Source organism: Dipodomys merriami, unplaced genomic scaffold (assembly GCF_024711535.1).
Source record: "Dipodomys merriami isolate MVZ:Mamm:240054 unplaced genomic scaffold, mDipMer1.0.p SCAF_401, whole genome shotgun sequence".
Taxonomy (NCBI): Eukaryota; Metazoa; Chordata; class Mammalia; order Rodentia; family Heteromyidae; genus Dipodomys; species Dipodomys merriami.
Genome location: NW_027205616.1, coordinates 828656 through 850209, shown reverse-complemented (window position 1 = coordinate 850209; position 21554 = coordinate 828656). Strand labels below are relative to the sequence as shown.

Below are 21554 nucleotides of genomic sequence, written 5' to 3'. Positions count from 1 at the left end.
TGACGGACAAAACAAAAAAAGGAGATAAGATGGAAAGTAAAAAATAACAGCATATTTTTTTTTTTTTTTTTTTTTGTGTCAGTCGTGGGGCTTGAACTCTGGGCCTGGGCGCTGTCCCTCAGCTCTTCAGCTCAAGGCGAGCGCTCTACCACTTGAGCTACAGCGCCACTTCCGGTTTTCTGGTGGTTTATTGGAGATAGGAGTCTCACGGTTTCCCCTGCCCGGGCTGGCTTTGAACCGCGATCCTCAGATCTCAGCCTCCTGAGTAGCTAGGATTACAGGCGTGAGCCACCAGCGCCCGGCATAACAGCATATTATTACAAAATTAAAAACTTGTACATTCACAAGACCAAAGGAGGATATTCTTAGGAGAGAAACACAAAGGTGCAATGGCCTATGTGCATCTGATCATTTATCAAAATGAACTCCAGGGAATAGAAATGAAGTTTTTTCCTTTGTTGCTGTTTTTGTTTTTATTTTGTCTTGTTTGTTCATTTATCTGTCCTTGGGAGGGTAAAGGGAGGCATAGAAATGGAAAGATAAAGGGTGAACAAATGCAGCTTTGGTACTCACTAAACACTATGTTAAAAATGAACGCCATACAACTGGAGGGTGGGGATGGGAGGGGAAATGGGGAGAGCGAGGGAAGGGGCAACAGTGTCCAAAAAGAAATGTGCTCTTCACCTGACATGTGACTGTAACCCCTCTGTACATTATGACCTTTATAATAACAATAAAAACAAACAGGTCAGGCTGGGAAGGTGGCTCAGTGGCCTTGCATGCATGAGGCCCTGGATTCGATTCCTCAGCACCACATAAGCAGAAAAAGCAGGAAGTGGCACTATGGCTCAAGTGGTAGAGCCCTAGCCTTGAGCTGAAGAGCTGAGGGACAGCGCCCAGGCCCAGAGTTCAGGCCCTACGACTGACAAAAACAAAAAACAAAAAACAAAAAACAGGTCTTCTGTTACAACCAATTAAAAAAAGAAAGGTATTCGTTGCCTAACTTATAAAACGATAACTCCTTTGTACATCACCTTTATAATAACAATTTTAAAAATACTTGTATATTATGCTAGGGATCTAACTCAGTGGTACAACACTTACCCAGAATGTGCTAGAACCTGAGTTTGGTTGGTAAAACCGCACGTGCACGTACACGCACATGCGCACACACACACACACACACACACACACACACACACACACACACACACACACACACACACACACAGCTTGTGTACATCAAAGTATACCACCAAATGCGTACACACACACACACACAGAGCTGGTGTGCATCCAAGTATACCACACTCAGGTTTAGTTATGAACAGCATTTACTAATGTTATTACTGATTACTGATGCAATCATTTGACATTACAAAGTGTTTACTAGAAATACTATAGCTAACAGACAAAAAAATCCTGCCCAAACTTACAGCCTAGTACATAAGATAAACAAGATATGTAAGATTAACAATATATAATAAGCTAGGGATAAGTATAAGCATTTACATTTATTAAGTATATGTATATATAAACTATGACTAAATAATAAAATAAAAGCGTGCTAGGTAACTGTAAGGAGGAAAAAAATAAGTAGGGAAAGAATACAATATGAGGAAGAGTGGAATGTCAGACAGGATGATGTAATGGCTTCATAGACCTAACTGTTGAGGGAAGATCTGAAGTAGTTAGTCATGTGGACACTACAAGAATATTCTTTTTTTTTGGTCATGGGGCTTGAACTCTGGGCCTGGGCGCTATCCCTCAGGTCTTCAGCTCAAGGCAAGCGCTCTACCACTTGAGCCACAGCACCACTTCAGGTTTTCTGGTGGTTTATTGGAGATAAGAGTCTCACAGACTTTCCTGCCCCGGCTGGCTTTGAACCATGATCCTCAGATCTCAGACTCCTGAGTAGCTAGGATTACAGGCGTGAGACACTGAGCCTGACATGAGAAATGTACTCTTTTCCTGACTTATATAACTGTAACCCCTCTGTACAACACCTTTATAACAATAGAAAGGAATATATATAAATTTAAAAAATTGTACAGGAAACTGAAAACTAAAGGGGTTAGGCATGGCTCTGGTGAGCCCCACAACTCATTAGCCTAGCCAAAGTCAAGGCCACCTGCTCACAGAAGAAACCAACCATGGGATGTCTGGCCAGCCTCGTTTTTCTCCCCTCCCCTCATACCCACACAACAGCAGGAGCCCTGGCCAGCCAATGCTGCAGCTGCATTTTAATGATCACCCCAGAAAGTGGGGTGCAGCAGACTCCCAGGCCTGAGTTCCATCCTCAGCAACAAACTCACTCACTAGAAATATCAGTTTGGCCGCTGGCTGGAGAATAGTCCTACAGTGGACTGCAAAGAAGGTGAGGGTAAAAGGAGCCTCAGTCTCTTGGCCCAAGTGCTTTCCATCATCCAGAAGAGGAAGGAGAAGCCAAGCCAAGAGAACCCTGCGTCCCAAGGAATAAGCATTCCCTCCCCAGGCAAGCTCACCATCTGGTAGTACCCAAGGGAAATAGGGGGGAAGAGAGGGTCTGCCACAGTGGCTGTTAGGAGATGCAGGCACCACCATACACACCAGGCAGAGACCTCCTACACTATCACGGGACAGTTCTGTGCCAGGCCCAGGGGCTCAGAAGCCCAGCAAACCAAGTCCCAGGGATCTGTGGGAGTCCTGGCTCTGTCACCCTCACCACAGCCCACAGAGGCTCTGACGGGTGCCCAGCACAGCCGAGGCACCTAAACTCCGAACAGTGGCTTCCTCAGCAAAGCCTGAGCGCACAGTCTGCAGCACACTTGTGATCTTCTACCCAGTCCCCTCGCCTCTCTTCTCTTAGGTACCATGGGGTATTGTAGCAAGGTTCCCCTGCTGGATGTTGTCGTAGGCACGATCATGACCATTTCCTTTATTTCAACGAACACTTTCACCTATACTGAGAACTATTTCATGAGCATCCTCTTTTTTGCAGTACTAGAGATTTGACTCTAGGGCCTTGAGCATGGTAGATAAGCATTCTACCACTTGACTAAACCCCTAACTCTAGTTACACCTGTAACCCTAACTACTCAAGAGACAAATATCTGAAGGACTGTAGGTCAAAGTGAGCCTGGACAGAAAAGTCCATGAGACCCCATCTCCAAAATAACCAGCAAGCCAGGCTAGAGGCATGATTCAAGTGAAAGAGCACCAGCCAAGAAAGTAAGCCAAGCAAGCTGGAGGTCTTGAGTTCAAACCTTGGTACATGGGGAAAAAAACAAACACTAGTCCCATCCTATCCCTTAACCCCAACTTCTCTTTCCCTTTTTCTTTCTTTGTTTTCTTGGATACTAGGGACCAAATCCAGGACTTTGCACATTCTCACAAGCATTCTACAACTACACTACACCCCCAACCTAGACCCAACTGAATTATCTGGTGTACTTCACTGCATTGCCTCAAGACTTAAGAAAGCCTTCACTAGAGCTGTGAACCAAAAGAAATGTTTTCTGTATACATTTTTAAAAAAGAAATAAAGATAAGGCTATACTTCCTAAAGCAAATTCATTCTTGTGTGGGATGAAGATGGGACTGTAGAGCAGGAATTGGCCGAGGACACTCAGTATGTGACTCCAAACTTATCATTAAGAATGGGCTTTGAAGAAAGGCCCCTTCGGACAGCTCCACTCTCGAGAGTGGCCAGCACTGAGCCTGCACCGGGCAGGCCCTCCTCCGAACGTCAAGAGTCCAGAGGCGGGTTCAAGTGGTCAGGCAGGGGCTGCATGTTACAAGCCCCCAAGAGCAGTTCACACGTGTCATGGGGGTGGGTGGTGGGTGGAAATCAATCTTGTGTAGTAACACCTCGTTTAAAAACAGTTAGTTCAGTTATAAGGCCTGTATAAAACCTTTCTGTCTCTCCTGACAGAAACAAAGGAAGAATCTGCTTGAAGTCTTGTCCTAAGTAAAAAAGGAGACAGTGGAAAATTCCTTACCTCTTCATCTTAGGGAGAAAAAACAAAAACACCTTGGAAAAGTTAATTCTCAGGACATACGTTGAAATGGTCACAGTGATCCACATACCCATTCCTGAGCTCTCCCTATGGTATCCTGGGAGGTGGTAGGGCAGGTTGGGATTGAGGGCCTCCTCCTACTGTGCTCTGTTCTTCAGGGGAGTTTGTCTGCAGGTCTGCAGATGCTGCAGAAACTCTCCTGTGTCATGTTATGTTACCTGGCCCACAGTCAGGCAGGTAGACATGTTACCCAATAGCTGGCTGGGGTCCTTCTAGTCTACCTAGAATCATGAGCAAGCAAGGAGAAATTCCTCCAGGGCCAAAAGTCCAGGGCCTGGAAGTGGCGCTGTAGCTCAAGTGGTAGAGCGCTTGCCTTGAGCTGAAGAGCTGAGGGACAGCGCTCAGGCCCAGAGTTCAAGCCCCACGACCGACAAAAAAAAAAAAAAAAAAAAAGTGCAGGGCCTAGGGTCAACTACAGACCCAAAGGCTCACAGCTCAAAGCCCTGAGAGCTGAAGGCCTACTGCTCAAGGACTTAGCAGCTAGACTTACAGCTCTGGGCACTCATGTGGAAGGCTTAGTACTCTGGGCTTTAACCACCAGTGGCCCCCAGCACTGGTAGCTGCTGTAATCATAATCCTCACCTACCACTAGCAGTGAGCATCAGCAGCAGGTATCACCTACTAGTATATAACAGCTCTAACAGGATTCAGGAATCTGAACCCTTAGCTCCATAGCAACTCCTGTTACAATTCTCCAGCCCAGGCTGTTTAGAACACCTGGCAGCCCCTTGGAGCTCTTCCAGCCGCCAAGTCCTTCAGTTTTTCATCTCAGGCTCCTCACAACTCATCTCTTAGCCTCAGCTGTCCACCTCTCTCAACTTCTGCTGTCACTCATTGGTCTCTATCACCTCTGTTCCCCATCATTTCTGTTCTTGCCAATCTGTGAAACTATTTTTTTGGGGGGGTCCGGTCATGGGGCCTGAACTCTGGGCCTGGGCGCTGTCCCTCAGCTCTTCAGCTCAAGGCTAGCGCCCTACCACTTGAGCCACAGCTCCACTTCCGGTTTTTTGCTTATGTGGTGCTGAGGAATCGAACCCAGGACTTCATGCATGCAAGGCAAGCAGTCTACCACTGAGCCACCTTCCCAGCCCCTCTGTGAAACTCTTTAGCTGACCTCTCATTACTATTCCTACTTTCACTGTCTTCCACTACCAGCTCAGCCAACTCTACAAATGACAGATCAAAAGATGACATCTGCAAGCACAGTCTATCAGAGATGCTCCAGGACCCAAAGTGAACCCTATCCACCTCTCACATTAACCTCCTGTATCCTACCATTTGATCCTCGGATAGCACCCCGCCCTGGGGCTTCAGCCCAGCTTTGGGCCCTCCCATTTGTCCTTCTCCTCCAAGCTGCTCTGTAGAGGCATTAGCCTCTCAAGAACAAACAATGGCAAGCAGTCTTCTGGGGTTCCTAGACACAGCTGACCACTTTGCTTCCAGCTGCCTTCAGGTGGCCCTGCCAGCAGGTAGGCCTGGGAGTTTTCCATAGACTGGTCTCCACTACACTCCTGCCTTGAAGAGCCTACAGTCCTCTGTGTCCATCTGATACTCCAGGCAGGTGCCTGGACAAACATCCTCCACTCCTCTTGCACCGTGGCCCTGCATTGACACAGTATGGCATCTAAAGCCCCTTTCATGCTCCTCCTTAGGAATCACCTACCTTTCAGCGTTTCTCTGAGCCCTCATGCTTCCTCTGGGATGGCCTAGCCTGTGGTGTACCACTGCACAAATTCATGACCACTGTGAGGTCCCGCCCTGCAGGAACTGTAACTCATGAGAATATTCGGCCCTGCTGTTGCTACAGTGACCCTAAGTGTACCTGTCAGGCAAGGGGTCTGGTGCTTGGCTCAGAGACCCCAGTTACCATAGAGACGGCATTAACAGCCTCACACGCTAAGTACTTTTTATGTAACTGTTCCCTCAGCCAGCAGCGAATACCAAAAAACAGGGATTGCCTCTGAGTTACCTTTTTTCTTTGGCACTTGGAGCAGAGTTTAGGAGGGCAGGTACAAATAAACCAGGATCTAATCACAGCATAGTTATCTCCCTGACTTAAGCTGAAGTTCAGCCTCTAGACAACAACTTCAGCCTCCACAGACAGCCTTCCAGTTTAGAGGTATGCTTCCTTTCAGTCCTATCTACATTGCTGCTGCTCCTAACAGCTAAGGTCACTGGCATTTTTTTTTTAACTCAGGTGCTGGGAAGGAACATAGAGCTTCAAGTAGGCTAGGTACATGCCAGAAGGGTATCTATGAAAATAAACAGCAAGTGAAGTGACAGAGGTTTGAGACTGATTGGGATATACTGTAAACGTGTGACAAGGATCATACATAGCCTAACTTATGGAGGACTGATGTCTTGGCTTCAACAAGTAGCAGGAAAAAGCACATATTACCTGTAATGTATTCTCATCAAAGCAGTTGACAGTGTTACTTGAGGCTCAATTTAACCTCCAGCTTACAGGAAATATAAAGAATAAAGAAACAGCAGGCCTATAATCCTGGATCCAGGATCAAGGTTCAAAGCCAGCCAGCCAGGAAAGTCAGTGAGACTCTTATTTCCAAGTAGCCTTGGGTTCTATCCCCAGCATAAAGGGGGGAAGGGGTGGAAGAAAGGTAACAGACAAGGAATATATATCCTTAGGTTTTAGCTCCTATTCAACATAAGAAAAAAACTGAGAGAAAGAGGAGCTATTAAAAGAGCTACTTCAATTCCACAGAGCTTTAGAAAGATAAGAATTATCATATTGATTATATATACCAAGTTCAGAGCTAGATGAAGAACTGCCCTATACCTAGACACTCTTCTAATATTTCAGGACATCAGATTTTTTTTTTCCCCCAGAAATCTATGCTTCCAAAAAGAAAAAGCCAGGGCAAGAAAAACAGTACTTTGGGCTGGGAAGGTGGCTCAGTGGTAGAGCACTTGCCTTGCATGCTTGAGGCCCTGGGTTCGATTCCTCAGCACCACATAAGAAAAAAGCCGGAAGTGGTGCTGTGGCTCAAGTGGTAGAGTGCTAGCCTTGAGCTGAAGAGCTGAGGGACAGTGCCCAGGCCCAGAGTTCAGGCCCCACGACCGGACCCCCCCAAAAAAAGAAAAACAGTACTTCATCTACAATCAGACTACATCAACAGCACTGGAAGCAGTATCTTCAAAATTCTGAGGAAATTATTGTGTACTTAGATTTCTATCTTTAGCTTGGCTTACATGAAAATGAGAGAAAAAATGAAGTTAATTTTGAATCTGTGATTACTGAAAGTTTATCAGGTAGTGGGAACTGAAAAATCTTCATAAGGCCTATTAGAATTTAAAAAATTAAAAAAAAATAAATTTCAAAAAGATAAAAAAGTAAAGTGAGGCCTAGTGTGAGTAAGTTGGGTCAACAGGGGTGTGTTCTTGAAGGAGATATTGAACATGGGGCATCATTTTGGACAGAGAACTGCTAATACTATGTCAGGCTCCAGTGGCCTGTGACTAGCTCCAATCATCACATCCACCCATGAAAGACCTGCCAAAAGAGAGAGCTACAGTTTCAAAACAGATGTCAAGTGCAGAATGTCAGTTGATTCAACATTTAGGAGCTGTAATTTCTCAAGGAACCAACTCTGAAAAGAACAACACCCACCTCACACGTAAGCTCTAGCCTGTTATTTCTAGTCACACTCCATATATCTTTTGTTTTGTTTCTGAGATAATTCTCACTGTCGCCCAGGCTGGCCTTGAACTCCTGGGCCCAAGGGATCGTCTTGATTTGGCTTCTAAGTAGGCTGGGACCACTGCACCCAGCTTAAAAACTCCACATTTGGGATGATGTCAACGTGATCATTCATGAACACCCAAGTGAAAAATCTCTAAGAATTAATGCTCACATACCTCACTGAAGATTAGTTTCCCATGTTTTTGGGGAAAAGTAAAGGCAGGGGCACACAAATGGAGGGAGGAAAGGTGAGCATGTGCAGACATTATATTCAATGTACATTACATACAAACTGAACTATGTAACCTGAGAGTAGAGATGGAAGGGAGAATGATAGGAGAGAAATGTAAGGGGTAACACTGATCAAGAAGCATTGTACTCATAACCTGACTTATGAAATTATAATGTTTGTACAACTACTTAATAATAGTCTTAAAATAATTAGTCTCCTTTTTTCCAACAGAAGAAAGGGAAGTTTGCAAGCTAAAGTGGTAAGAATAGAGAAGATATTGAGTGGTGTCTATTAATGACCCAGGGTCCTTATTAGGATTTCACTGGTTTCTGTTCTGAACAATAGAACACTTAGTAGGCCATGGGCTGGGAAGGTGGCTCAGTGGTAGAGCACTTGCCTTGCATGCTTGAGGCCCTGGGTTCGATTCCTCAGCACCACGTAAGCAGGGAAAAAAAAGCCGGAAGTGGAGCTGTGGCTCAAGTGGTAGTGTGCTAGCCTTGAGCTGAAGAACTGAGGGACAGCACCCAGGCTCAGAGTTCAGGCCCCACGACCGGCCCCCACCCCCCAGAAAAAAAAAAAAAAAAAAGAACACTTAGTAGGACAGTCTAAAAGGTAAGCTTTTTTTTGCCGGGCATAAGTGGCTCATGCTCGTAATCCTAGCTACTCAGGAGGCTGAGATCTGTAAATCACAGTTCAAAGCCAGCCAGGGCAGAAAAGTCTGTGAGACTCTTATCTCCAATTAACCAGCAAAAAACTGGAACTGGAGCTGTGGCTCATGGGTAGAGCCTCAGACTTTAGCAAAATGGCCAAGTAAGACCATGAAGCCCTGGGTTCAAGACCCAATACCAGCACACATGCACACACACACAAACACACACATACACAAAAGTAAAATACAAGTGATCTATAAAATTAGTCGACTTTTCTTGGTTGTTCTTTTGTGTATTCTGTTTGCTGGAAGTGTTGCAGGATATAAAGCTGCAAAGAGAAAATTCCTGACCAGGAGCCAAAGGCTAGGCTCTGGTTTACTCCTTGTCATATCCAGGCCCAGAGTGTCCTGAAGATCAAACAGAGCATTGCATAAAGAAAGTGGTGAAAATCAGTAAAATATGAACACCTGTGAGAAAACACTTTTCCTCTTGCTGAGAACTCTTCATGCCCATAGCACCCAAAGAAAACCACACAGCCTCACCAGAGGTGTACAGGTCAACAGGAAGCAAAGAAAACATACAGGGTTTTCAAAGACTTACAGGTTACAAAGAAAGGGGGCTGGGAAGGTGGCTCAGTGGTAGAGTGCTTGCCTTGCATGCTCGAGGCCCTGGGTTCGATTCCTCAGCACCACATAAGCAAAAAAAGAAAAAGCCAGAAGTGGCGCTGTGGCTCAAGTGGTAGAGCGCTAGCCTTGAGCTAAAGAGCTGAGGGACAGCACCCAGGCCCAGAGTTCAGGCCCCACGACCGGACCAAAAAAAAAAAAAAAAGAACAAAGAAAGGGAATGAATAAACTGGGTGCCAGTGGCTCACACCTGTAATCCTAGCTACTAAGGAAGCCGAGATCTAAGGATCATGGTTCAAAGCCAGCCTGGGCAGGAAAAGTCCGGAGACTCTTACCTTCAATAAACCACCAGAAAACTGGGAAGTGGCACTGTGTCTCAAGTGGTAGAGTGTTCACCTTGTGCTGAAGAGCTGAGGGACAGCACATAGGGCCAGAGTTCAAGCCTCATAACCAATGACAACAAAAAAAGGGAATGAATAGACAAGGGGTGCCCTAATGCCCATGTAGAGCAGTGAGGTACTCAAAGGCCTCCTGTGACTTTACCTCCCCATTATCACTCAACTGGTTTCCAGTTACTGCCCAAGCCCCCTCCAGTGCTAACACAATCACTGGAATCCAATCTCCTTCCCTTTCTTACATAGAAAACCTCCTGTAGACAAGTTAGATATGACTTTCCTCACTTTATCTACATGGTAACTAATCAGTGAGTGACCTACTCATATCAAGTAGGCTAAGCACATAAGCTTCCTGACTCCCTTTCCTACTCTCTCTTTAGGTGCTTAAGGTACACTGATGATCCACAAGGGTCAGGTCCTTAAAGGGGTTTTGCAGGTGAAGGAGACAGGAAGAGGTAACATCACATGTTCAAGGTAATAAATACATAGCAAAGCCAAGGCTCTAGCATGGTGTTGTGAAGTTCTGAAACCAGCCTTTTTCCCCTGGCTTTCACTATTCACTGCATCAGGGTTTTAAGAACCCTTAAGGAGATGGAGGTGTGGTTCTGCTGGTAGAGCACTAGCCAACGAGCCAATGTGTCAGGTTCTGAGTTTAAGTCCTGGTCTCAGGCCCCCTGCCTTTCATCCCCCACCCCCAAAATGAAGGAAAATAAGAAACCTTGGGAGGGAAGGGTTACTTGGCAGTGAGAATGGTTACCATTAGAATTAAGAACAGATTTCTGAGAGCCAGTGGCAAACACCTGTAATCCTAGCTACTCAGGAGGCTGAGATCTGAGGATCACAGTTCAAAGCCAGGCCAGGCAAGGAAAGTCTGTGAGAGTCTTTATCTACAATTAACCACCAGAAAATGGGAAGTGGAGCTGTGACTCAAGTGGTAGAGCACTTGCCCTGAGCTGAAGAGATTGGGGACAGTACCCAGGCCAGGCCCAGAGTTAAAGCCCCACAACCCACCAAAAAAAAAAAGAACAGATTTCTTCACACAAGCAGTTTGTCCTACAATGCCTTCCTTATCTAATGGTCCTTTTGCTATTTTTTTTTTAATTTTTTTTAATATTATTTTATTTTATTTGAGAACATACTGTACAGAGGGGCTACAATTACATGGGCAGGATAATGCATACATTTCTTACCAAGCATTGCAGCCTCCTCCTTTGTTTACCCTTCACCTCCCTTCCCAGCCTCCCCCCTCCCCCCACCAAATTATACCCCCCTCCCCCCCCACCGACATTGTAAAGCTGGTTTTGACATGACATTTTGTACTTCTCATTGTTGCAACAGGTCCACCTGAATCCTTAAACGACTTGTTTGCCCCCATCTCCTCCACATGTTATACTGACATCAAATATAGTGAAGGCAGGGGTTACACTGTGGGGGATCCTTTTGCTATTTCTGATCAGAGCTGAAAAGTTAAACTGACTTTATTCAAGTAAGAAATGTACACAAGCAAATCCAGACTCAATTGGAAGGAGAGGCCAAACTAAAAAAAATTAAAAATAGGGGCTGGGAATGTGGCTCAGTGGCAGAGTGCTTGCCTAGCATGCATGAAGCCCTGGGTTTGATTTCTCAGTACCACATAAACAGAAAAAGCCAGAAGTGGTGCTGTGACTCAAGTGGTAGAGTGCTATCCTTGCCCAAAAGAAGCTTAGGGACAGCGCCCAGGCCCTCAGTTCAAGCCCCAGAACTAGCAAAAAAAAAAAAAAAAAAAAAAAAAAAAAAAAAAAAAGAAAAGAAAAGAAAAGAAAAGAAAGAGAGAAAGGAAAAAATAAATAAAAATAGCCAGGTTAAAAAAAAATAGCCAGGTACTGGTGGCTCACACCTGTAATCCCAGCTACTCAGGAGGCTGAGATCTGAGGATCAGGAAAGTTCATGAAACTCGTATCTCCAATTAACTACCAGAAAACCAAAAGTGGAGCTGAGGCTCAGTGCCCAGGCCCAGAGAGTTCAAGCCCCATGACTGACAAAAAAAAAAAAAAAAAAAAAAAAAAAAAGTTAAAAATAAGCCAGGGCTGAGATGTTGGCTCAGAGGTAGAGTGCTTGCCTTGCATGCATAAGGCCCTGGATTCGATTTCTCAGCACCACATAAGCAAAAAACAGTTGGAAGTAGCGCTGTGGCTCAAGTGGTAGGGCATACTAGACTAGAACTGAAGAGCTGAGGTACAGCATCCAAGGCTGAGTTCAGCCCCCACAACCTACCTAAACAAAAAAAAAGGCCAGGTACCTGTGACTCAAGCCTGTAATTTCAGAAGGCTGAGATCTGAGGATTGTAGTTCAAAGCCAGGCTGGACAGGAAAGTCCATGAGACCCTTATCTCTAACCACCAGAAAACCAGAAATAGAGCTGTGGCTCAAAGTGGTAGAGTGGCAGCCTTGAATGAAAAACTCAGAGACCAGAAGTAGAGCTGTGGCTCAAAGTGGTAGAGTGGCAGCTTTGAATGAAAAACTCAGAGACAGTGCCCACACTCTGAATTCAATCTCCACAACCAACTAAGTAATTAAAATAAAAAACTTTTTTTTTTTTTTTTGGGTCTGGTTGTGGGGCCTGAACTCTGGGCCTGGGCACTGTCCCTCAGCTCTTCAGCTCAAGGCTAGCGCTCTACCACTGAGCCACAACGCCACTTCCGGCTTTTTTCTTATGTGGTGCTGAGGAATCGAACCCAGGGCCTCAGGCATGCAAGGCAAGCGCTCTACCACTGAGCCAACTTCCCAGCCCTTAAATAAAAAACATTTAAAAATCCAAGTTGGGGATGTAGTTCAGTGGTAGAGCACTGACGTAGTAAGCATGAGCCACTGTCACTCACACGCGCGTGTACACACACACACACACACACAATTCCTTTCACCCTACCCTGACCTTTCTTTGGGAATTACCAGAAGCAGCTACAAAAACAAAGACGTGTGGGGCCATGGGCAAATTGACAACCAAGGCCAAAGGTCCTGAAATCTGGAGGCTAAGACCCAAGGGCAAAGACTTTCACCTCTATGAATAACAGATCAGACCCGAAAGAACCTCAACAAATAGACAGCAAGCTTTGACAGCTGAATAAGGGGTAAGATTCTAACAAGGCTGACCCTAGTTGCTGCAGGCTAGTGTGCCTGGTGATTTGCAAAAGTGACTTTACATAACAAGCCTTTTTGTTGTCCCAGATAAAAGGGAATACAGCAGCATTCACAAGGGTTTAAGGCTTGAGAGCCAGCTGAGATTTCCTGGGGGACATTGTGATCAGCGAAATGGGGGGGGGGACAGGCTAAGACATTTTATGTGGAAAGTGGTAACAGCAGCAATAAGCAAATAAATCCAAATACTAGTTTACATTTATATCTTGTTTTCCTTATAATACATTTAACAAGAAGTAGGTAATATAGATTGCTTCTGTTAAGAGTAGCTTAGAGGGCAAAGGAAAAAAAAGGGATTTTTTCCCCCTATGTATCCATTTAAGTGTTCCAAATTTTGGAACCTGAACCATGTAAATGAGCTATCTATTCAAAAACACATAAAGGAGGCCGGGCACCAGTGGTGAGATCTGAGAACCAAGGTTCAAAGCCAACCCAGCCAGGAAAGTCCATGATACTCATCTCCAATTAACCACCAGAAAACCAGAAGTAATGCTGTGGCTCAAAGTGGTCGAGCACTAGCTTTGAGCAAAAAAAGCTAAGGGACAGAACACTGGTGCTGAGTTCAAACCCCATGACTGAACACAAGAAAAAAAAAATAAGGAAATTTTAAATTATTTTAGGCATGTCCATTATTTTTCAAAATTAGGCAGAATGATCAAGTCCCATTTCACGGATGAAGAAGTCTGAGGCACCAAGCAGAAAGTGGAATTACTCAAGGTTGTGGCACGGGTTGAGTAAGGACCAAGCCTTCAGACTCCTGATCTAATGTCTGTCTTTCAGAAACGCCACAATCAGGAAGACAGTACTCAGACTTACATTACAATTCCAGTCCAGGGAGTTAGAACCAAACAAATGCATGAGGGAACAGGAAATAATGACCATGCAGAAAGTTTACTAACTAGCACAGTAATTGATAAATACCCTTAAACTCTTTGGGTGCCAACACTTACTAGTGAATAACTTTTGTAAAACACCCTAGTCTACATTTTTCTTTTGGTGAGTGCAACAGGCACATTGCATTTTCACTAGATTCACCCACATTCAGAATCTCGTGGTCAACTTTATAGGCTAAGAGTTAATCAGAAAGTGGTCAGGTGTAAAAATAAGCACTGGGTTTCGCCAGATAGACACTGTGTTCAAATCCTGGTTTCACCAATGACCCATGAAAAGCCCTAGGTAAGCCGGTCACTCACCTTGGCCTCAGCTTCCTCTCTATAAATATTAACCAGTATACAGGTATATATGAACACCATGTGCTAGTGCATCTCACTGGATACAGGAGAAGACATATCAGATAATTTTAAGTCCAAATAAGTGCTATGAGCAGATACAATAATGGAAAAAGAGGGTCTGGGAGATCAGGAAAGCCCTGTCTAAAGAGGTTACATTCACACTGGAACCCAAACAATGAACACAACAAGTACATAGGGATCTGGGGACAAAGTATGACAGCAGGGGAACAAGCACAAAATTCTCGAGGCAGGAACAATCTTGCATGTTTAAAGGACAGAGGGCTAGTGATGCGAAAAACAGAATGAGAGGCACGGTGAAGAAAAATGGAGTTGGATATTATTAATTATTGGGCTGGATATTAATTATTGGGTTGATATTATTATTAATGGGCTGGATATTACTGTTACAGTGGCAAGTGACTATGGGGAACAGTAATTAATTTAATTACATTTAGCAGCAAAACTCTTTAAAAGCAAATAACAAGTGAAACTTCTTCAATATGCAGCTGGTAAAAGTGGTAGTATTTAGGCAGGCTGGGAAACTAGTTAAAGCCTCTGGGCTTCAGCCTTTTTAGCATTCCCAACTCACCTCAATGTATATACCCCTCAGAGGAGCTACATATTCTCAGATGATCTATTTCTAAGGTTCCTCAAACTGTTATGAAATCCAGCATCAGAGCTGGAGGTATGTCTGAGTGATAGAGTTCACATGCCAGGCCCAGGTCAAACTGAGGGCTGAGCATGTGAACTCTAGCCATAAAAAGAATAATACAATTATCATTATCATCCTGCATGTTATTTGTAAACTGATTTGTTGGAAGGTAACTCCTTTGCACAACTACTTCAACTATTAAGGATAAAAATACAATTTAAAATAATAATAGTGTCCTCCAGCAACCAAACACAGTCTTTCAGAAAGGTAACCACCGTACCTTGGAGGCCTCATAACTCTTACTCAGCCCAGGCTGCCTCTCAAGGAAGCAATCTGGAAGCAACTATAAAGAAAAGAAATAATGGGCTGCCCACGTCTGCACTGCACAGCCCATGGGTGGGTACACAGGCCACCCGGCTCCACATGCCACAGGTAAACAGGGACCCTGCAGCCAGCACAGAGCCACCACACCCCACTCCAGATGCAGCCCAGCAGCTGGCCAGGCCATCACTGCACTTTCAATGTGACTGCTCGCAACATCAGGAATACAAATTCAGCCACAGAACCCTGTGGGGGTGGTCCTGAATAACTCAGAGCTCCCGGCCTACACCTTGCCCTTTCCTACACCACGAAAACCAAACTGCACTGAAACTCCAAAGACTACAATATTGCAAAGCAGAAGTTTCTGCTGACCCAGTTACATCTACTCTAGAGGCAGTGAGGTCATAAAAATGCCTTTGACTTACTTAGAGAGACAACATCCAGAAATGACCCCAATTTTTACAGGGGCAAAAACAAAGAGCTAATTATCCTGGCCAAAGGCAACAATAGCAGGCCTGCAGCCTGGGGAATAGGACCCTTAAAAAAATCCCCTTGGGAGCTGGGTGCGGGTGGCTCACGCCGGTCATCCTAGCTACTCAGGAGGCTGAGAGCTAAAGATATCCCGGTTCAAAGCCAGCCTGGGCAGGAAAGTCTCCAATTAACCACCCAAAACCCGGAAGTGGGGCTGCGGCTCAAGTGGTGGAGCGCTCGCCTGGAGCTCCGAGCTGAGGGACAGCGCCCAGGCCCAGAGTACAAGGCCCACGACCGTCCAAACAAAAAATCCCAATGGTAGAGATCTACAGACACCACCGCGCAGCGCAGCGCCGAGAGCCCCGAGGCAGACCCTGCCCCGCGCGGCCTGTGCCCCTGGAGGTGAAGCACGGGCCTCCCTGCGCACGGCCCCGTTTCCGCTTCCGTTCCTGCACCGGGAGACACTGAAGCCATCACGAAGGATTTCCGCACCGTTCAATTCAGAAAAGATACTGGGCGCCCCGTGAGCGAGGAGCACACGGGCCGGGCCGGGGGGCAGGGAGGGCAGGGGGGAGGACGGGGGCAGGGGGGCCGGGCCGGGGGGCAGGGCAGGGAGCGGGGCACGGGGCAGGGCAGGGAGCAGGGGAGAGGACAGGGGGCAGGGCAGGGAGCCGGGCACGGGGCAGGGCAGGGAGCAGGGGAGAGGACAGGGGGCAGGGCAGGGAGCAGGGGAGAGGACAGGGGGCAGGGCAGGGAGCAGGGGAGAGGACAGGGGGCAGGGCAGGGAGCCGGGCACGGGGCAGGGCAGGGAGCAGGGGAGAGGACAGGGGGCAGGGCAGGGAGCAGGGGAGAGGACAGGGGGCAGGGCAGGGAGCAGGGGAGAGGACAGGGGGCAGGGCAGGGAGCAGGGGAGAGGACAGGGGGCAGGGCAGGGAGCAGGGGAGAGGACAGGGGGCAGGGCAGGGAGCAGGGGAGAGGACAGGGGGCAGGGCAGGGAGCAGGGGAGAGGACAGGGGGCAGGGCAGGGAGCAGGGGAGAGGACAGGGGGCAGGGCAGGGAGCAGGGGAGAGGACAGGGGGCAGGGCAGGGAGCAGGGGAGAGGACAGGGGGCAGGGCAGGGAGCAGGGGAGAGGACAGGGGGCAGGGCAGGGAGCGGGCACGGGGGGAGGGCAGGGGGCAGGGGGGAGGACAGGGGGCAGGGCAGGGAGCGGGGCACGGGGCAGGGCAGGGAGCAGGGGAGAGGACAGGGGGCAGGGCAGGGAGCGGGCACGGGGGGAGGGCAGGGGGCAGGGGGGAGGACAGGGGGCAGGGCAGGGGGCAGGGGAGAGGACAGGGGGCAGGGCAGGGAGCGGGGCACGGGGCAGGGCAGGGAGCAGGGGAGAGGAGAGGGGGCAGGGCAGGGGGCAGGGGAGAGGACAGGGGGCAGGGCAGGGAGTGGGGTGGGGCACGGGGGAGGACAGAGGGCAGGGGAGAGGAGAGGGGGCAGGGCAGGGAGCGGGCACGGGGGGAGGGCAGGGGGCAGGGGGGAGGACAGGGGGCAGGGCAGGGAGCAGGGGAGAGGAGAGGGGGCAGGACAGGGAGTGGGGCACGGGGGAGGACAGAGGGCAGGGGGCAGGGGGTAGGGGCCGGGGGGCAGGGGAGAGGACAGGGGGCAGGGCAGGGAGCGGGGCAGGGGGCAGGGGTGAGGACAGGGGGCAGGGCAGGGGGTCGGGGCCGGGGGCAGGGGTGAGGACAGGGGGCAGGGCAGGGGGGTCGGGGCCGAGGGTCAGGGGGCAGGGGTGAGGACAGGGGGCAGGGCAGGGGGTCGGGGCCGGGGGTCAGGGGGCAGGGGAGAGGACAGGGGGCAGGGCAGGGGGTCGGGGCCGGGGGTCAGGGGGCAGGGGAGAGGACAGGGGGCAGGGCAGGGGGTCGGGGCCGGGGGTCAGGGGGCAGGGGAGAGGACAGGGGGCAGGGCAGGGGGTCGGGGCCGGGGGTCAGGGGGCAGGGGAGAGGACAGGGGGCAGGGCAGGGGGTCGGGGCCGGGGGTCAGGGGGCAGGGGAGAGGACAGGGGGCAGGGCAGGGGGCAGGGCAGGGAGCGGGCACGGGGAACAGGCGGGCAGGGCAGGCGGGCTGACGTGGACAAACTTCTCATTCATCACAGACACGCTTACCCGGCCGCCGCCTTCGCCGGGGCCCCATGGCAGCCACATCCTGCCGAGTCCGCCGGGCGGCCGCGGCGGGTCCCCGCCCTCCGCCCCCCCGTCCCCCCCGCGGCCGCCCGGCCAAGGCTCCGCCGCCCTCACCGCAGCCGGCCGGGGGCGGGGCCGGGCCGGAAACTGACGGAAACTTTGGGCCCTCGGGCCCCGCTCGGCCCCGCTTCCCGGCCGAGCTCCCACCGCGGGCGCGCGCCCGGAAGGCGGCGGGAGGGCAGCCGCCCGGCCGCGCGCGCCCCGGCAGCCCCCGCCGGACCCGCGGCCCGGCCCACCTTGACCCGCTTGCCCTGGATCTCCAGCGTCTTCATGGTGAAGTCCACGCCGATGGTGCTCCCCTGGCGCTCCGAGAAGGCGCCCGTCTTGAAGCGCTGCACCACGCACGTCTTGCCCACGCTCGCGTCCCCCACGAGCACGAGCTTGAACAGGAAGTCGTACTGCTCGTCCTGCTCGGCAGGGCCCGGCCCCGCCATGGCCTCGCCCGGCCCCGGGCCCGCTCCGGCCCGCGCGTCGACGGCGACGTGGAACCGCCGCACCTGAACCCGCTGCGCCGCCGGCCGCCGGCCGCCGGCCGCCTCCCGCGGCCCCGCCCCGGCCGGCGCCCCGCGGACTCGGCTCCGCCCCGGCCCGCCCCTACTCCGCCCAAGGCCGGTCAGACGACGACGACCGCCGAGCTCCGTCCTAAGCGGCGCCTCGCAGCCCCCTCAGCACCGCCCGGACCCAGCCCTCAGCACATGACTCCGCCCCCAAAACGTGCTCCCGCAGGGCCCAAGCCCCGCCCCTCTCCACTCAGCCCCGCCCCTTCCCGCGCAGCATCTCCCCTAAGCCCCGCCCCAACAGCGCCTCCGTCCCGCCCTCAGCGCCGTCCCCTCCCCTCCAGGTCCTCCCTTTCCCTCAGCACCTCGGCCCCCAGTCTCCGATGCTCAGCTTTACCCCTTACTCCGCCCTCGGTACGCGGCCCCGCCCCTACCTCCCCGGAAGCCCGCCCGCTAGTCCCCAGCTAGCCCCGCCCCCCGTCGGACTCCGCCCTCGGCCCCACCCCCAGGCCATCCACCTCCCCGGAAGCCCGCCGCTAGTCCCCAGCTAGCCCCGCCCCCCGGCGGACTCCGCCCTCGGCCCCACCCCCAGGCCATCCACCTCCCCGGAAGCCCGCCGCTAGTCCCCAGCCAGCCCCGCCCCCCGGCGGACTCCGCCCTCGGCCCCACCCCCAGGCCATCCACCTCCCCGGAAGCCCGCCGCTAGTCCCCAGCCAGCCAGCCCCGCCCCCGGCTCGGGCTCGAGGTAGCTTTGCTGGCCCAGCCCCGGCCCGCGGGGAGCCCCGACTCCCAGGCCTGCCTCAGCGCCCAGCCCCGCGGGATGCCGTTGCCAAAGGACAGCCGGCCAAATGAGCCAAGTGGGTGAGGCTGGTCCGGGTCGAGAGGGAGCGGAGGGGAGGACCAAACACCTGGGAGAAGCTGCAGTGGATCAGGTGGTACCCATCGCCCAGAGGGCTTCCCTGCTCCCCAGACAGTGGCCCTGCCATACAGCCATACAGCCCACCATACAGCCTACCATAGTCATACAGCCCGCCATACAGCCATACAGCCCGCCATACAGCCATACAGCCCGCCATACAGCCATACAGCCCGCCATACAGCCATACAGCCCGCCATACAGCCCACCATACAGCCATACAGCCCACCATACAGCCCACCATACAGCTATACAGCCCACCTGGAACACTACTTCATCCAACAAATCTGATGAATGCCTGCTTCCGGCCAGGTTCGGTGCTAGGACCTTGGAATGAGTCAAACTCTCCAGCAGAAAAGGAAAGGCACCCTTCCAGAAGCTTCAGCAGACCCTGGGGAATAGGACACCACTCCACTGCCCGAGTGGATAAGGAGACAGAAGCTAAACCCATGGGAAGGCAGGATGGCTTGTTCTGAGACAGTCTGAACTCCCCTCCCATGGAGCTTTCCCATGGGAAAACCCCAGCAGCTGTAGGCAGGAAACCCTGACATGCCACCAAAAGGAATTCTTTGTTATATCAGGCAGAAGTGGGGAATTGCAGTGGCAAGCAATGTCTTCCCTTCCCAGACTGAGACAGAAGGTATGGAAAATTTCTAATACTAGACCTGGCTCTGGCTCTGGAGGACTGGGAATACCTCCAGCTCTGAGCTGCAACTCACAGCGAAAGGTGGAAGAGGAATCCAGGAGTAGGCAAAGAGGGCAGAGGAACTTGGACAGAGGTAGATGTGTTGAACTGGCTTTGACTGCCTTCAGCTGGGAAGGGAGGGAGGCAAACTGGTCTGGACTGGATTTTATGAAAAGGCACCCACCATTTGCATCTGTGTAATACTGAAAGCATTATAAACTGGACTGTTGGTGCAGGGAAGGTGGCTCAGTGGTAGAGCGCTTTCCTAGCATGCATGAGGCCCTGGGTTCAATTCCTCAGCATCACATAAGCAGAAAAGCCAAAGTGGCACTGTAGGCTCAAGTGGTAGAGTGCTAGCCCTGAGCTGAAAAGCTGAGGGACAGCACCCAGGCCCAGAGTTCAGGCCCCACAGCCAACAAAACAAAAACAAAAAATTGGACTGTAGGAAGAGTTGCACAAGTCAGGAATTTAATAAAAATAATTAAATGTATACTTATAAAAAGCAGATCTTGCTGGGCGCTAGGGGCTCAAGCCTGTAATCCTAGCTAATCAAGGGGGCTGAGATCTGAGGATCGAGGTTCAAAGCCAGCCTGGGCAGGAAAGTCCCTGAGACTCTTATCTCTAATAAACCACCAGAAAACTGGAAGTGGTGCTGTGGTTCAAGTGGTAGAGCAGTTGCCTTGAGCTGAAGATCTGAGGGACAGCACCCAGGTTCAGAGTTCAAGCCCCACAACCGACAAAAAAATAAAAATAAATAAAAAAACAGGAAAAAGAAAAAGCGAAGAATTTGCCAGACACTTGCACTCAGAAGGCTGAGATTTAAAGATCATGGTTTAGAGCCAGCCAGGGCAGGAAAATCCATGAGACCCTTATCTCCATTTAATCACTAAAAAATTAAAAGTGAACCTGTGGCTCAAGTGGTAGAGCGCTAGCCTTGAGCTGAAGAGCTGAGGGACAGCGCCCAGGCCCAGAGTTCAGACCCCACAACTTAAGGGCTGGGCAGATGGCTCAGTGGTAGAGCTCTTGCCTTGCATGCTCGAGGACCTGGGTTCGATTCCTCAACACCACATAAGCAAAAAGAAAAAACCTGGAAGTGGTGCTGTGGCTCAAGTGGTAGAGCGCTAGCCTTGAGCTGAAGAGCTGAGGGACAGCGCCCAGGCCCAGAGGTCAGGCCCCATGACCGGACCCAAAAAAAAAAAAAAAAAAAAAAAAAAAAGAAGAAGAAAATGCCTTTTTGCATCTTTTTATGTCTGAAGTTACCATCACTAAAATATATAGCCTATAATAGTATCACTCAATTTTCCTTGTGTAACATTACTATGACTAGTATTGAAAATAAGCACCCAATCTAAAATGAGTGAAACAATTCCATGAGGACAGATGCCAACCATGAAACCCATGCCTGTAATACAGGAATGCTTGTTGGGCAACACTAGAGAACTGAACACAGCAGTAAAGCAAAGACTGGCAGCAGCAGTTGCAGACTTGGGTGCTCTGTGCTGGTACCAGGACGGCTCCCCACTTGGGCAGCTCTCAGTATACTCTGTAGCCAAAGAAACGGCAGGTATCCTCTAAGAAATGCAACATAAACAGACTGCCTTCACTCCAACATGGGAGCCCAGACCTGGTTTGTGGATGCCCCACCCAGGCTGGTGCTCAGGGTACCCCTGCGGCACGGCACCCTTCCTGGGCCTGAGGGAACAAAGTGCAGCCACAGAGG

The 21554-nt window shown here is 50.4% G+C and overlaps 1 protein-coding gene across 2 annotated transcripts in view; it reads right to left on the bottom strand.

Annotated features, from left to right (window-relative positions):
• LOC138806622 (ras-related protein Rab-43) overlaps nt 1–18298 on the bottom strand; it is a 28498-nt gene extending 10200 nt beyond the window's left edge. The window contains exon 1 of one of the 2 annotated variants that reach the window (XM_069992056.1): nt 17973–18298. In XM_069992056.1, coding sequence (XP_069848157.1) covers nt 17973–18170 — 198 coding nt within the window. In that variant the 5' untranslated portion in view covers nt 18171–18298. Of the gene's footprint in view, nt 1–17658; nt 17709–17972 lie in introns of those variants that run through there. The other variant, XM_069992057.1, reaches the window with a different exon arrangement.
• Between the last annotated feature and the right edge of the window lie 3256 nt (nt 18299–21554).